Here is a 17,071-nt window from a genome sequence, read left to right as displayed (position 1 = left end):
CAGCCCCATCAGAAATGCTTTCAAGTGTCCTTCTGCGTCGCCAAAGATGACAACGGAGAATCGATAAGCGCTTGAAATGAAAAGAAGCCGCCGGTTCGGCCCCGAGGCGAAAGATTTCATACCCGCCAGCCTCCTCTGAACTTCAGGCATTCCTCTGCACCTTTCTGCGTGAGAAAGAGGAGGCTCTTGACTGACTTTTTTTTCTTCTTTTTTTCCTTCCCTTTCTTCCTTCGTATAAAGAAGGTAAGGAGGAGAATAACACAGCCGAGCCATCACGCCTCTCCTCCTCTGTTCCTCCTGCGCGTGCGGGCGGGGCGTGATTTGAGGATGCGCGTGATGCGGGGCTGATGCTTTCTGCTTTTTGCTTTTTGTTTGTGAGCGCGCGCGCGTGCACATATTTGCGCTTTTTATACGAGCGTGTGTCATATCACAACATCTCATATTAAAACGCACGGGGTCACATTTTTGAAGACCTAAGCGAGCTGTGTTGGCAAATAAAAAACACTTTATTTATTGTGTCCTCATAATACCAAAGCTCGTTTTTTCTGCCTTCGCGTGTGTTTAGGCGAGTGGAAAAAAAATCATATAAAATATGGCCTTCTTGGGCCTTGGTATAAGACTATATATATATATATATATATATATATATATATATATATATATATATATATATATATATATATATATATATATATATATATATATATATATAGTCTATAAGGTTTAGTCCTGAATGAATAAACCAGATAAGCTATAATAATAATAATAATAATAATAATAATAATAATAAAATGGCAACGCTTCTTTTAGTCCCCCTTTGTGAGGCTGCAGTGCATCGATCACATCACCTGTGTGTGTTTAGGTTACAAGTATTCAAACCCATCCCTGGTTCACCAAATGCTGTTCGTGGAGGAGGGGGGTGCGCTTGATTTGCTTCAGCGTCCCCTATTGCTGGGATATTCCCGTGTGGATGTGCGCATTAATTACCGCTTTAATGGGAGTATGACTAAAAATGTAAAAACCGGATTAGGCGCGCGGGCCGCGTCCGGTCTGCTCGCCTCGCTTAAAATGCGAAGAGAGAATCAGTCTGTATCCAACAGAACGGATCCATAAAAAGGGCATTTGCATCCGAGCCAGCTGTTCTCTTCATCTGCACGTAAATCCGCAACCCGACCGGGCTCTGTCTGGCCCTGGAGGAGCCCACGTTTAAATACGTTTGGGTTTATTCCCCCCCTCTTAATATTCAAAATATTGCGTTTGAAATGTGTTAAATTGTTTTACAATCGGTGTTTATAATGGTCAAACAATGGGCTTAATTGAGCGTTAATTAGGCTCCAATTTGCTGGTTACATAATAGATTGTCTTCCGTGTTTGTGACTTTAAATATACAATACTTCTTATGAACTGCCAGTAAGTGGCGTTAGTCATAAATCGGGTTATGGCTGTTTATTTTGCGCGCGCACAGTGTAGATAATAAGCAGTTGAGTTGCTTGTTGTAAATTGCAGGTTGTGGTTTGGCAAATGGAACCGTTTGGCTGTGCGTGTTTTGCATGCCTGCACCTCAGACGGTGCAACGTGACAGTGAACGCACCGTGGCTAAAAGGAATATCAGGTTGTTGTTTTTGTATAACATTGCGTGTTTTTTTTATAAAGGTGCCATCCTGCATTTTTGTTTGATTGTCGATGAAAGTTGAGAGGCTCCAAGTTTGCCCTCTGCGCATACATACACAAACACACACACCCCTTTAAAAAAAAAAGAAGAAGGCGCGCGCGCACACACGTACACACAAACACGGGGTCCCTCTCTGAGCTCAAAAGGAGGAGAAAAAAAATGCGCCACTCTCGCAGCGTCTTTGAAGGGGAAAAAAGTTGAGGAAGACAGAAGAGGACGAACCAAGGGGAGACTTGGATGAAAGCGCTTCTCCTCGTCCCATAAACAGATGCTTATTTATGCGCATAAATGAAACTATCCTAAGGTATAGCGCTGCGTCTCTTTTTTTCTTCTTCTTTTCTTTTTTTGTTGGGATAACATAGCCGGGGGAGCACATCCACGCAAAAGCGGCTCACATATCCGGACAGAAACTTAGACTTCGGCGCTACTGGACCTTGAAAGTTGCTCTTCAATCGTCGCTCTTTGAAAAAACAAACTGAATCACTGGTGTCACGAGCGCGTTTTTTTTGGACGGTGGAATTTATCTCTCCGCCTGAGAATAACACGCCGCCGGCTGGAAACCCAGAACCCACCGGTGTCTACAGCTGGTAAGTGCAGCAGAAGAAGCGCTAACAATACAAGTTAAACTGAGATGTGACTTAATGCAAGTGCAGGGATTTGTTCCACCTCTTGTTGTTGTTGTTTTTGTTGTTGTTGTTGTTGTTGTTTGTGTGTGTGTGTGTGTGTGTGTGTGTGTGTGTGTGTGTGTGTGTGTGTGTGTGTGTGTGTGTGTGTGTGTGTGTGTGTGTGTGTGTGTGCCTTTTGTGGTGCGTTTCTGATGCGACTTTCCAAGCCGTGTACCGTAATGTGTATGAAGCGATGTGAGGGCATGGGTTCTGCTTCCAGGTCGGCGGATGATAATGATGCATCATTAGAGGCGATGGAGTGTAGAGGGGGAGAATGAAAAAGAAAGGAGGGGTAAACGGCACGGTGCTGTCCCGCAGTTAAGGGCTTTGATTTCGAGGAAACTGTTAAAATATCGATTTATGTATCAGAGGAATTGAACATTTTAGAATCACATCCTGCAGCTCGTCAGTTTTAGTGCTCTAAAAGTTCACGGATTCCAATAAAATGCGAAAAGAAACAACGCGTATAAACTCCTAAGCTCTCCAAAGATAAATTAAAATAACCCTGTTGATACTTTTTGTTTTAAAGGAGTTTTAAAGTGTGCATCGTTTTGTAATATTGGGAGAAAAAGATGCGACGTTCACGGTCTCACGCCTTTATTTAATACCGGGCCATATGGTGGAGGTCAGTGGACTCGTCTCCCGGTAAAAGGCTGCAGTCTCATTGCTCCTCTGTGTTCATTTCACGAGTAAAGCCGGCGCGAGGCGATGCCAGCTTTCTGTCTGCGCTGGGCCTCCCGCCACGTGAGGGTCTGACTCACGAGGCTGCTTCAGAGAGAATGAATGGATGAACGGGATTAATACAAGTAATCATAATATTAACGCAGCTGGATCTTTGAACAGCTCCTACTGGACATACACTGACTGGGGAATATGTAAAAAAAAAATTATATATATATATATATATAGAATATTTATTACCAGGCTTAATTTCTACGAAACCGTCACAAAATGATCAGAAATTGTTATTACTAGAAGTGTAATTATTAGCAGGCTTGGTAATATTATAGGCTAATATATTTTTCAAGACATTGTTGCTGACATTTTGTTGTCCCATGTGTTTTTTTTTAAATTAGCACAATGTTATCGATGGCTTTGGCCAAAATGTAAATATTACACCTTATATTTTTTAACATTCTTAAATGTTTATTTCCTGTACATTTTAAGGAATTGCATGCCTTTAATTTGAAGTCTCCAGCAACAAGAGATAAAATATATCAAACATATCCTTTGATGTTAAAAAAAAAAGGTACCCCTATACATAAATATATTTTTTTATTTTTTACAGTAAAAGAAAATACAGTAAAATGCATAAATAACACTATATTTGAGGGGCCGCGGAGCAGCCAGGCTGACATATTGGAAGGACCCCCGATTAAATCTCAGTGATTAGATAACACTGAGTCGCATCATGTGACCTCACACCTTACAGCCTGACCCCACTATTTCATTTTGCAGTGGGGACACAGAGGAGGGGTGAGCAGAAAGGTCGTGCAGGTAAAACTTAACCTCCAGTAACTGCATCTCCGGAATTAGAGAAATGGAAGAAAAGAATGAAAAAATAAAAAAATAAAGCTCACAGATGATGTAGAGCAGGTGAAGAGAAGAACTGGGGAAAATGGTTAACAGCATGACTGCATGCAAATTTCCCCCCGACTTGAATTATCATAAGCAAACAGTGCGAGCCTGGACTAATAAAACCCCATCTGTGTAACTTCATATCGAGGTAGTATGAGGGCTGCGATAATGAATTTTGTAATATCCCACCGACAGACATCTCAATCAGACTCTAATCCCATGATTTTACTACGGAATCACTCCACTTCCAACTGCAGGCTGCAGCAAAAAAAGAAAAAAACACAAGATCCAGCTCATGTTTGATATATTCAGACTGCACAAAAATAAATATTACACTGGAAAAATATAGAACTATACATGGCGTGGAATAGAATATAGCTTTAGACTATAAGTCGTTTTAAAACCAAGTGAATAAAGCGTCAGAGATCATCTTGTGTCCATTATTTATTTTTAATTCAGAGATGTTTGCCATGTATTGTTCTGCTTTTCCCAACACAGATGCAATTTAATGGGAGATAAATCGATCACTGACGCAATTTTTCCACAAAAAAATAAATGAAATAACGAGACTTTTATATCAGAATGAGAATTAGACTCATTCAAACAATCAAGCTTCCTTTTATTATATTATATATAGTATATGCTCTTGAATGTTTGAATTTAGATTTTTTATTTTTTTTGCCATTTGGAACATGTTCCCCAAAGACCACCAGCATTTTGCTCTTGTAATCCAATACTTATCCTTTGAGCGCACCACTATACCTTTTTACTCTTGTGTTGGACTCCAAATATATATATTGACTGCAGAGGAAGAATGGGATGACGGTGAACAACACAGCGGCTTGTTTACCAGACTCACCGGCTAATTATGGCTCTTTTGTCTGTTTTTACAGAAGCGGTTTCCTTAAATTGCCATAATGGACTCCCACTGCCGCAAACTAGCCACCACCTGCGCGCAAATCGGTGAGTATGTCATCCATCACCGATGCCGAGGCATTCCCACACGTCACGGAAATGATGAAACATGGATATGTTGGACATAATATCTGTACATTGTCGGTTCTCTATTATATTCCAGTCAATTTACATTAGCAGCACTCTTGATCAGGCTAACGGGTTGTGTGGCTTCCAAAAAACAGATTAGAATAATGTATTATTACAGCTCATTTACTGCAAGTTTAATTGAAGAAGCGGCCAGAAATTCGTATGTCTTGATCTTAAAACCTGCTTTTATTTCAAATGAGTGAACAGTTCTGGCTCTATATGTTGTGAGATAATTGTTTTTGCCGTCCTCCTCTTTTGTGAGGTTTCTTAGAAACAAGCTCAGCCTCTCTAATTAAAAAAAAAGAGGCAATATTACGGTGATTTTACACAAAACAATCTTTCATTGTCTTCTTCATTTGTGAGGGTACACTTTTGATATTTCTCCAGTTCATTTCATTTATTTATTTTGCAGTAGATGTCACTGGTTTGTTCCCAAAATACGTGGTATAGTCGCCGATATGTCGGCCTCTTAGCTGCTCAGTGTGGAGAATCCTGCGTGTTCGCTGTCTTAGAGCGACACCTGGTGGTCCAACGCGGATCCGCAGCTTCAGAGCGTCATCCGAAGGATTTAATCAGGATGACAGCGATATCATTTGCTGCCATTAGAATAATAGACATGCATATGCACATTTTTACTACAGCCTCTACTTTATAAATTGCCAGAAGGTCGTTATCACACCAACAAAACACACATGTGACTTTTTCCTTTTACTTCGATTCCATCCGCAACGACCACATGTTTTCCCTAAATAACATCTATACGAACACAACCCAACAAGAGACTAAAAGGGAAAGCCAGAATCCCTTGCTCGACAAAGTCTGGGATTTATTAATTATTCTCCAACGTGTCGGGGAGATGACATCAGGTCTGGTTAGGGTGCTAAACGAATAACCGATAACTCTCATTCCGTCTCATTTAGCCGACGCTGATGGGGCAACATGGTGGCAGAGGGCGGGCTGCTCGTATAGCATCGCAGCTGCACATCGATTAAGAATAATAGGATAACTCAAATAATAATAAAAAAAAATGAATCACACGGGAGGGGAGTCGAAGTGACGCCTGCAAATAGAGACACACCAACTGCTCTGCTGTAATATATGCAGCGCTCGTTGGGTCGACTCTGGGGAAAACTAAATGTATAATGAAAGCCCATTCGTGAGGAGGAATATACTAATGGAGGAATCTGATGTCTCCTTAATCCCATGTAAAAAAGACCTGTCGTCTCCCACTATATTGACTGAATTGCTAATTAATGGCCCTCAATGGCGGAGGCCTATTGCGCGCAGTAATCCGCAGAAGAGAGATAAAGCATTCAGAAGGTAGAAATGAAGAGGAAACCGATAATCCACTTCAAGTTTAGTATTACAATACGGCGGGGAGGAGAGGGGGAAACAAAAAGACTGCCCGCTGCTGGGCATCAAACAAGACGTGGGAAATATTGGTTTGTTATTTTTTTATTTGAATAAAATAGAAGCTTTATTTTGAAATGTCAAACTTTTATTTTTTTAATCAAGTTTATTTAATGCACAATATCATGCATTACTATCCTATAAAAGGACTAATCATATGTTTACCCCCACCCACATTTAAAAATGGACTTTTCTGTAAATATATGAACATTTGTTTATCCACCAAAAATGATAATCTTAATGAAAATAAATCCATAAGTATTAAATGACACGAATGCGTCCAACTTAAAATGTGCATCGTCCTAATTGAATCACCCAGAGACTGTCCCAACAAGGTTTTATTGCCCTGCATGAGGAGCGATTGGCTCCCGGTGTTTTAATAAAGTCTCCTCCGTCCCTCGGAGTGCGCGTGTGCTGCATACAGTCTCTGGGCTGCTGGTATTTATATATCAGGGGCTTTCACGGGATTAGCCCCGCAACTTCTTAACAGCGCCAAGTCCAAACGTCCGGGGCTGAATGGGCGTCCAGCCGGCCACGTGGAGACGGGACGTGGTGTCGATGGACCCACTTTGTCATGGAATGAGAAAAAAAAGGGACAGAATATAAAATAAATACGTAATGTTGTACTTTTTATTCATTTGCATGTATCGCATTAATTAGCGTGAGCGTCCGTCCATCACTCCAATCACCTGTTACCCAGATGACATTGCTCCAACCCTCCCCTTGGAAATTAAAGTCGCATTTGTTTGATTAGGCATGTTTACTTTCCCTTAACGCGTCACCATCTTTGGGGAGTTATAGGTTAAAACCATCACACACACACACACACACACACACACACACACACACACACACACACACACACACACACACACACACACACACACACACGCACGCACACACAAAAAAAGAAATTGCTGGCATATCGGCTCAAACTCATTAAAAAAAGTCCTCCTTCAGATATTCTTAGGCAAATGAGAGTCTTATCAGATTAAAAAAAAAACACTACAGGAGTGCTGGCTGGGAGCGACTGCGGGGTCCACGCGCAAAGTGAGTGGAGAGATCCCGTTAAGCACCCAGATGAAGTAATCCGTCGTCAACAAACCGAGCCCTGCGCGGTTAACGGTGGCTCCGGTGGGGTTGATTTAATGGATATTTGAACCTCGACTCCGGGGAGGTCAAGAGGAGATCGTCTCATTTGACAACTCGTATGACTGGCTGGATGTTTGTGGAGAGTAAGCCAATTTAAGTCACTTTGGTCACGTTGTGCTTCACATCCAAGTATGGGAGTTGGATGTGAGGATTAGAATGGGGATGTTTAAATGCAACGCATTAGTGGTTGTTTGCCTTGAAGTCGTTTTCTTTTTTTTAAACCACATTTTTTATTCCCGTTTCTTCATTGCCTTTGATGCACACATTGCATATTCACATTCTGCACCCAGCAACTTTAACATATATAACATATATTTGTCTGGCGTCCGATGGCACTGTTTTTGACGCATATGGCGCAATTATTTGGGCACATATGAAGTTCCATGTATTTTTTTTGTTGTTGCGTGTGCCTGTGATAGGACCATTGTGCTTCATATCAGGCTGCTGTGTTTGATATTCAGTGTGCATCTCTCTTCTTTTTTCCATACGGCTTTCAATACAATCCGCTTTATCCACATCGAGTCCCTGAGTAAACTGCGGCGACAGACAGAGCTGTGCGCCATGCACCAGCTCGCGTATCAATAAGAAACTGCATCGTTTTATCTGGGCCACTGGACCCATCTCGTGAAATGAGGCCAAACTGTGTGTTATTTTCATTTTTTATTTGGTCTTGGGCTGCTGCGCAACGCCGCGGGTACACCGTGCGTCCCAGCTCTCTTTACATGCTTTTATTTGGAAGAGGGGAAATAAAGCGCCAGCCCCGGCAGAAACACATTGGCTTACACATATCTCGTTTCCGCGAGCTCCGGTTGGTCGGACGCGCAGTCACATCCACATGGACGTGCCTGTCAGGATGCGCCAGATGGGCGGGCGCAACGTGGTGACGTGGAAGGTTCTGGGGAGAGGCACAGGCAACAGCTGAAATGAACAGAGCGCTGTAGTGTGTGTATGCCTCTGGATCTAATATCACCTACCTGTCCTTGTCACTCTGATAGTCAGCCGAGGTAGCCGCGGTTTACCACCGATGCTGGTATGGAAGCACTCAATGGCCCCTTTTAGAGCAACTTTAAACACAAAGACGGGTTCATCTCAGCCGCGGGAGGAACTGCTCACGCTGTGCGCTTTTTTTGTTGTTTTTGTGGACAACTGAACACATTCCGCAGACGGACTTTGCGCTCATCCTCGTTGCACTGAAGGGACTTACTCCGCGTTTGACAGCCGCTTTTGCGATCTGCTACCGATGAACTCTATGAGGGATCCATTAAACACAGACCACCACCACCACCACCACGTCACGGGGAATAAAGTCGCCTCCACCGGGCACCACACGGCTCTGGCGATGGCCTCCACTTTGCAGCCGCTGCAGCGGTCTGTGGACTCTAAGCACCGGTTAGAGGTGCAAACGGTGTCGGACACGTCCAGCCCGGAGTCAGTCGGTAAGAGCCGCGCCGGGGGTGCAGATGTTGTCGGCGAGGCGCCGCAGATGTCCTCCTGACATCAGGACAAGCGGGCGTGCAAATAGGCGACTATGGCTGTCAATTGATTCACGCGCAATCAGTTTGGACACTGGCCTGTGCGCCTGGTGTTGTGGGAAGTTTCTGGGTTGTGTTAATTAAAAACAGCTTGTATTGTGTTTTTTTCACAACTTGTCACGCGGTTATTATTATACGGCGTGCTCAGATTACATAATAAAAAAGGTTTTAAAGTTCAATAAAATGCAGAAAAATTGCAAAATTTATATTTGAAAAAAAAGAGTAATTGGGGTTATTTTAGAAATCTGAGGATTTTTTTTCTCCCTCAGTTAACAGCTCATCCGCGTCCCAACAGTGTCATGGATTCAGCGTTTTGTTTGGTTCCCTCTCTGTAAGCATTGCAGGCCTTCATTAATCCTCCTGACCCCTTGACTGAATCCATTTATTTTCCTCTTGACAGAAAAAGAAAAGAACCAAAATAAAAACGACGACTCCTCAGACGACCCCAAAAAGAAGCGGCAGCGGCGGCAGAGGACTCACTTCACCAGCCAGCAGCTGCAGGAGCTGGAGGCCACTTTCCAGCGGAATCGCTACCCGGACATGAGCACGAGGGAGGAGATCGCCGTGTGGACCAACCTCACGGAGGCCCGGGTCAGGGTGAGTACTCCCTTGGGTGCGAAACAAAAAAAAAACATTTCGAGTGTATAAATTCGGGTAATTTGGGCCAATAACCCGGTTAAGCTCTTAACACTTTATACCTCATCATTATTACGCACGGACACCAAACTTTACGCACGGCTGAAATATTCCTTGTAAATAATGTAGGACATTTAAAAAAATACAAAAATGTTTAAATACATTGCTGATTCAAGCTTAATTTAATTAGATTGTATGTGTTTGTCTATTAGGCTGAATATAGTTCCAAACATCTGCACACAATGCAACAATAATCCGTTTTCGCAAAATGAAATGTGCGGTTCTCGACACACTTTGAATTTGTCCAGTAATTCCATAATAAAAATTGGACAAAAACAATAACCATTTGCCCATTATGTGTAATTCCACACCAATACGTTGTTAACAGTTGAGGCTGTTGACATTGTGTCGCTGGTGGCAGATACCAGCGGCGTTCTCCTTGCTCGTGTGAAAGAGGTGCAAAGCTTGTATTTTGCGATTGCCGCCCTGGTGCTGTGTGATTTAAGGTCAGCGTGTTAGTGGAAGCCTGCGGAGGAATACACATCCCCTGCACATTAAGGCGGTGCAGCGAGAGCCCGGTGTGTATTCTGCTCAGATAAGGACGCATTCAAAGCCGTCTGCACTGGGGGAACACGGATTAATACAGAGCGTTTGGATGTGTAGACGTTATAGAAATATTTGTATGTGGAATTCAAATTACGCGGTCGTAAAAATGTAAAACTCTGGCCAGATTACCCATACATATAAATACTTTTTATTATGACGTTATTCTCAAATATGATGTCTAACCTGCTGCTTTCCTTTTGCTCTAGGTTTGGTTCAAGAACCGGCGAGCCAAGTGGAGGAAACGGGAAAGAAACCAGCAAGCCGAGCTCTGCAAAAACGGCTTCGGCCCGCAGTTCAACGGACTCATGCAGCCCTACGAAGACATGTACCCCAGCTACACGTACAACAACTGGGCCGCCAAGGGCCTCACGTCGGCCTCGCTCTCCACCAAAAGCTTCCCTTTCTTCAACTCCATGAACGTCAACCCCTTGTCCTCGCAGACCATGTTCTCGCCGTCCAACTCCATTTCCTCCATGACTTCCAGCATGGTGCCATCGGCGGTGACCGGCGTGCCGGGCTCCAGCCTCAACAGCCTCAATAACTTGAACAACCTCAGTAACCCGTCTCTCAACTCGGGGGTGCCCACCTCGGCGTGTCCCTACGCGCCTCCGACCCCTCCCTACGTGTACAGGGACACTTGTAACTCCAGCCTGGCCAGCCTGAGACTGAAAGCCAAGCAGCACTCGAGTTTTGGATACGTGCAGAATCCGGGCACTAATCTGAGCGCGTGCCAATACGCCGTGGACAGACCAGTCTAATAGCTACCATGCACTGCAAACTAAATAACCACCGTGGCGAGTCATATAGGCTAGTAGTGACACTTTGTGGTATTTTTCTCTGAAAAAAATAAAACATTTAAAAAAGGAGTGAGGGAACCTGGCAGATAATTGTGCTTTAGTCATGTGATTTAGGGCATTTTCTTGGTACTAGTTGGAGAGAGTCCTGCATTTTTCTTCAAGATATTGCCACTTGTTCCTTGAAAATCCCCAAACTGCTCATTACTAACCAGTGCGGATGTTCCATCCAGTTATTTGGAGGGGGGATTATACATTGAGGGTGATTACAAGACCAAATGGCTCGTTGTGGTGGTCATTGTTTTGCAGTGTGTTGGTAATCACAAACAGCCGGCCGCAGGAACAAGAGACTACTAAAACTACTTTTTTCATTTTTTTTTTTCTTCCTCAAAAAGGGCACTATAGAAGACTGAACCACTGAAACAAGCTCAACTCCAGGTCGGAGTCAGACTGAAACGGGAGATTTTAGGTGTATTCCCTCTTTTGATGCGTCCGGGCCTGCTTCACACTGCACCACAGTTTAAAAAAAAAAAGGAAAAAAAAAAACAGAGAAAATAAGGCCTGTTTTATTTTTCATATCTCGTCATGAGTTGTTTTTTTTCTGGTGGATTTTGGACGTTAATTGTTGACTAATAAGGTTGTATATATTTGAATGATCATCTCCTGTTTGTCGAGTTGAATGCGCTCTAACCCTCCAGTCCTCTCCAGGTTCAATTTATCAACGCATGTGGAAAAGAAAAAGAACACAAAAAAAAAATTCAAAAAAAAAAAGGAATCATGTTTTGCTTGCAAACACAAAAGGGAATGTACATACTAAAACGCACCAGTTGTGTGTTTCTAACATATTATAAATTTATTATTAATGTCTGTGTGAATATCGATTTAGAATAGCAATTCTGGATTTTAAAAAAAGAAAAAGAAAAAAAGAAGCAGCATCAAACAAAAAAAACAAAAATGTTCCTGCGAAAAAAATATTTGTTTTTTGCTCTTGTGTATACTATTTGGTACGGATTTATGTTTTTTTTTTTTTTTTTTTTTTCAACATCCAAAAAAACTATTGTGTTTTATTTAATGGAAGTAAATATATTGTTCAAAAACATTCTGATGTTATTGAATCTTTGTGTCGCCAGTCTGTTAGTGGGGTGTAAAGCAATGACAAGTCTGTCTATAGCCTTTCGATTATGTGAGGTGCTTGTGCGGCTAATCTATAGAGGGAAACAATGGCCGCTCCAATACACATAGCAGCGAGATGCTCCGGCAGATTAACTGCTGAATACATGTCTGCCCGGCCAGCCGAGGGCCTCGCTGCTCGTGCTGCTTGAAATAACACGGGAATCAACACACAGGAGTTGGACCACACAACAGCGACAACAGTCCATTAGGGGGTTGTTTCTGTCTCCTTGTGTTTGAACTCACAAGATAATTCTCTGAAGAGGATTACTAGAAAACCTATTACAATCCACAACCACATTTATTTAATAAAAATGTTTAAAAAAAGCTACTGATTTGTTTATGTACATGATGCATAACTGAGATATAAATCCACCACACGGACCTTTTTGTTCAGAGTTTGTGTGTTCAAGTGCTGCAATAATGTAAATTATCTTCATGCACATACCTGACTCGCGCGTGCATCTGTTTGCTTTTGCATTGTGGCTTTTTTTTGTATTTTTTTTTTTTAAGTAGGGCTTTATTAGTGTGCAAACGTGCAAAAAGCACAACAAAGCTATATGGTCGAGGGAAACTATAGTTCACAAGCTTGAGCAAACAAGACACACACACACACACACACACACACACACACACACACACACACACACACACACACACACACGGAGAGATACAGAGGTATGTGGACCGAAGCTGCAGCAGAGCGGTTGGACACTGAGGAGGAAACCCGCAACACAAACCCCGCAGAGACAAAGTCGAATAGCGGGACTTTGGGCTCTGCAGGCCGAGGAGCTGCAGGTCGTAATGTTGATCCTGCAAAAGTTTGTTTGTGTTTATAGTCCCCATCAAGTGGCTTTTCAATAGTAAAATCAAGCAGAATATTCAAGGGGAGAACAAAAATGAGCTAATGTGTCCGCTTGGTGAAGGAGCTGATTTAGGATCTGATGACATGCTCCAGGTCATCTCCCGAGGGGAGGTTATTATGATGAGAAATAAATCAGTTAGTCCAAAAAAAGCTGTGCTAAATAACACAACCCAGGAGAAGCATCCTGCAGCCTGAACTCCTGAACTCGCCCTCCAGAATTAGATTTTCTTCTTCTACTTCTTCTACAAAAGCAAAGCTGGGGGCCCCTTTTGTTGCACGAGTGTCACCTTTTGATGGAGTCGGTAACGCGGAGCAATAATCAGCCGACAGACAGGGGATAAGCCTCGGCCGCTGTCGAGGCGAATACGCATCGTCTGCAGCCTCAATACACATCCACACAATCAACATGTGAACAGAGGATGACCTGGAGAGGAGAGGCTTCAGGGGGGAAATGTTCATTTGGCTGAAACGGCGCACAGGACTGCGGACCTTTAGCCTCTCTCTCCTCCTCTCTCCTGCCGCACAAGGTAAGAACTTATTAAAGTCGGAAATGGGGAAAAAACAACACGTGCCTTTGAGCTTCTGAAGCTGGCACGTTCACGCGTGTTTATTATACAGCATAAGCTTGTTTTGCTACTTATATTCTGCTCACGTTTTGAAAATGAAATTAATATTCCAAATCCAGGCGCTGCAGTCATTTATGCGTCAAATCCAACTCTTTTTGTTGTTGTTTCAAAGCAGATAACTACATGTTTCACATAACCACAAGCAATAATACCCCTTGTAATACACACAATAAACTTCATAACCATGCAGTCCATGTTCCAACAAAAGATACAATTAGCAATCTCTTTTTTTAAAACCGAATTCAAATTGGGCCTGCCAACGTTTTTTTTTTGGACACCTAAAGCGCACTTCTACATCTTAATGTGAGATTTGTTCCGCCAGCTGATTTAAGGGGAAGAAGAAGAAGAACATGTGAAGAAACACACCGAGGCGACACAGCTTCACCTCCACTCCTCTGGGAATTCAAATAGAAACGCGAGGAAGTGCAAATATCCGTGTGTGCATGTGAGTGTGTGTGTGTGTGTGTGTGTGTGTGTGTGTGTGTGTGTGTGTGTGTGTGTGTGTGTGTGTGTGTGTGTGTCGTTACCTCCTATCTAAATAATTAACAATATCTCAATATTCGTTGAGGAGACGATGCGGGTTGTTATTATAGGCAGGGAGCTTGTTTTCTGGTGAGCACGCTGCCAAGGCCTGCAAATAAATTATTGCTTATTTGTATTATTAAAAAAAAAGAAAACACGTTTTTTTTTCCCTCCACACACAAGTTCCTTGACGTGTTTGTGACATTTCAAACACAGAATGTGAACGGAAACGGAGCTAATTCTGAGTGATGGTTGATTTTAGAAACTAATGCGGGTAAACCGCAGTTTTAGCAGCTAAATAGTTATTGTTTGCATGTAATTATTGGGCACTGCTTCAAATATAAATACTGATAATTTACAATTGGGTATCAATGTCTGAGATTGGCTACTTATAGACAAATTCAAACTTTTCGATTTGCATCTGTGCCTCCTCTTCAAAAATGTATTATGCAAATATTTCTATTTAACCACATATGATATCCAACGAGTATTTCATTTAAATTAGAGGAGTTTTAGGTTGTGTTTTTATCTGCTGAGAGGCAGCAGAGCGAAAGGGAGCTGAGGAAATGAACACATGATGTTGGGCCTTTCAGAGCATGCAGGGGGTTCTGATCAATACTTTATTTGTCTAGTGATGCAACAGGACAAAATTAAAATCACAGCAGGACTTAAAGTGCTGAAACCAAGCAGCTTTCAAACCTCAACCATCATGAGTTTGGCTTGCAGACCTTTGGGAAAGAGAAAGAAAAGGTGGAATTCAGTTATTTCCAGGTGTTTTCAGATTTTAAAGTAACATTTGTATTTATAAGATCTCCACATGCCTTAAGAAAAACATAAAATACTGTAGACGTATAGTGGGAATAGTATGCACCTTTTCCTGTATCTCTGCATATTGTGCACTTTACACACACACACATGTGCATATTTTTGCTATGTGTTTTATGTATGTCTGCCATAACAGAAGGAACTACACTCCTTCTGAATAATTGCGGGACAATAGCAGAGAGAACACACAACTGGTCTCAGCACTTTGCCCATGAGTGCAGCGGTCAGGCTGCTGCTGCTGTGAGTGTCTGGGGGAGGTGGGTGAGGGTTTGGGGGGGATTTGGCTCTGGACCAATGGCAGCCCAGCGGCTTCAGCTAAAGGTCACATGGTGTGACCTCACACATTCTCACCCTCACCTCAAGGCCCGAGGAGAAGTTCTCCATAACAAGATGCACGGGCGTCCATCTCAGATGAACTCGGAAACCCTTTTTTTTTTTGGCACAATTACGCGATATAGATTGTTAAATTAGCTTTTGATTCACTGCCACAGTTTGCACACTGCGAACAAAAAGAAGGGGAAAAAATGATAAGACATCTTTGCCTGCGGCTGTGTGAAAATATTGAGTTGCTGGTGTCTGCATGCTTGAGAATAGCCGAACAAAGACATGCACACTTTCTCACTGCTGGTGTCCGTTGCATGTTGGCTATATGTCGCGTGTATCCCCATGTGTGTGTGTGTGTGTGTGTGTGTGTGTGTGTGTGTGAGCCACTCTCACAGCGGAGGCTTGGTGCTGTTTGAGGGCAGGCGGCTGGCCAGAGCGTGTGAAAGCAGATAACCAGGGCGAATTTCATGACGCACACACTTCCTGCCCTCTGAAGTTCTATTAAAAAGGAGGATGAAAAACAAAAAAAACACACATCTGAGATGTTTTTTTTTCCTCCCCTCCCTCCAAATCAATTTCTACACATTAAGCATGCTGGAAAGATCAGCAGCACGGCTCTCACGGACCTTGAAATGATCCATCAGGAGAGGCTCGTAAAGCTGTTTGATAGAGGAACTATACGCCGTGTAAAAAAAACAATTCAAGTCTTTGAGAATTACAGTTTACCTGTCGGCTTGTTGTGCATTTCACCGCTGAACCTTTCTACCGTATATAGGTCGCGACCTCAAATGTTGTTTGAGGTGTCTCTCGGCCTTTTTGCTCTCTTATAGGTCCTCAATTTGACATAACACATTCAACAAGAGCAGTGAAAAGGCACTCAGCAGCCAATCAGTCCAAAAAAAAAAAAAAAAGAAAAGAAAAAGCTGCTGCTGGAGCTCCCTGATGTGTCTGTGTTTGTGTGAGACGGGCTAAGAGCTCGCATGCTTTAACTGTCTGCATAAAACAAATTGAGATTCAAGTGGCATTATTGAGCATTGAGGCTATATATAGTAACCCTACCAAGCTATAAGAAACACCTCTAATGCATGTTGGCCACATATTTCTCTATTAAAATCATACAACCAAATGTGCAGAAGGCATGCAAATAGTTCACCCCATCATGCTACCTAAAATCTTTCCTCGTGCCGCTTCATGTTCACCCAACACGTCGAAAGCTGCTAACATTTTTAGCCACATCTCGCGCGTCGTGTTCAGACACCTTTGGTTTACACAGTCGGCCCCAGATGGCCTCTCTCAGCACTGTTTTCTTTAGGCCTGTCATCTACTGTAACGTCTTAATTGACGTTTACCTCTGTTCGCCGCCGTCAGCCACCCCGGAGTCGGCGTCTGACGAGCAGCCAGGCAGGGACAGCTTCCCAGGCCCCAAATTACACCTGGGCGCTCCTGTTTGTTGTTTTTGAATTTCTTTCGGCATTGTTGTGTAATTCCTCCCTTGACATCCATCGGTGAATGTTAAAAAAAATGCTGTGGGAATTGTCAAAGTGTAGTGTGCCCGTTCATGTTCCTTGAGGGCGAAACCCTGGCTGTCTATATCTATATCTTAAAAACCACAGTAACGGCCTATTTTGTCATAACATAGAAAAACTATTG

The 17,071-nt window shown here is 42.8% G+C and overlaps 1 protein-coding gene across 1 annotated transcript; it reads left to right on the top strand.

The window, feature by feature from the left end:
• Window positions 1-8,761: 8,761 nt before the first annotated feature.
• On the top strand, window positions 8,762-11,983 carry pitx2 (paired-like homeodomain 2; the record flags this gene model as incomplete). The annotated part of the gene is made up of 3 exons (XM_079228224.1): window positions 8,762-8,957; window positions 9,454-9,650; window positions 10,502-11,983. The coding sequence occupies 3 exons, from the start codon at window positions 8,762-8,764 to the stop codon at window positions 11,051-11,053; spliced, it is 945 nt and encodes a 314-aa protein (XP_079084350.1). The 3' UTR covers window positions 11,054-11,983.
• Window positions 11,984-17,071: the final 5,088 nt, after the last annotated feature.

Source organism: Taurulus bubalis, assembly GCF_910589615.1.
Source record: "Taurulus bubalis genome assembly, chromosome: 13".
In the NCBI taxonomy this organism is placed as follows: domain Eukaryota; kingdom Metazoa; phylum Chordata; class Actinopteri; order Perciformes; family Cottidae; genus Taurulus; species Taurulus bubalis.
The sequence above is the reverse complement of the archived record's forward strand: the minus strand, read 5'-3'. Positions and strand labels throughout refer to the sequence as shown.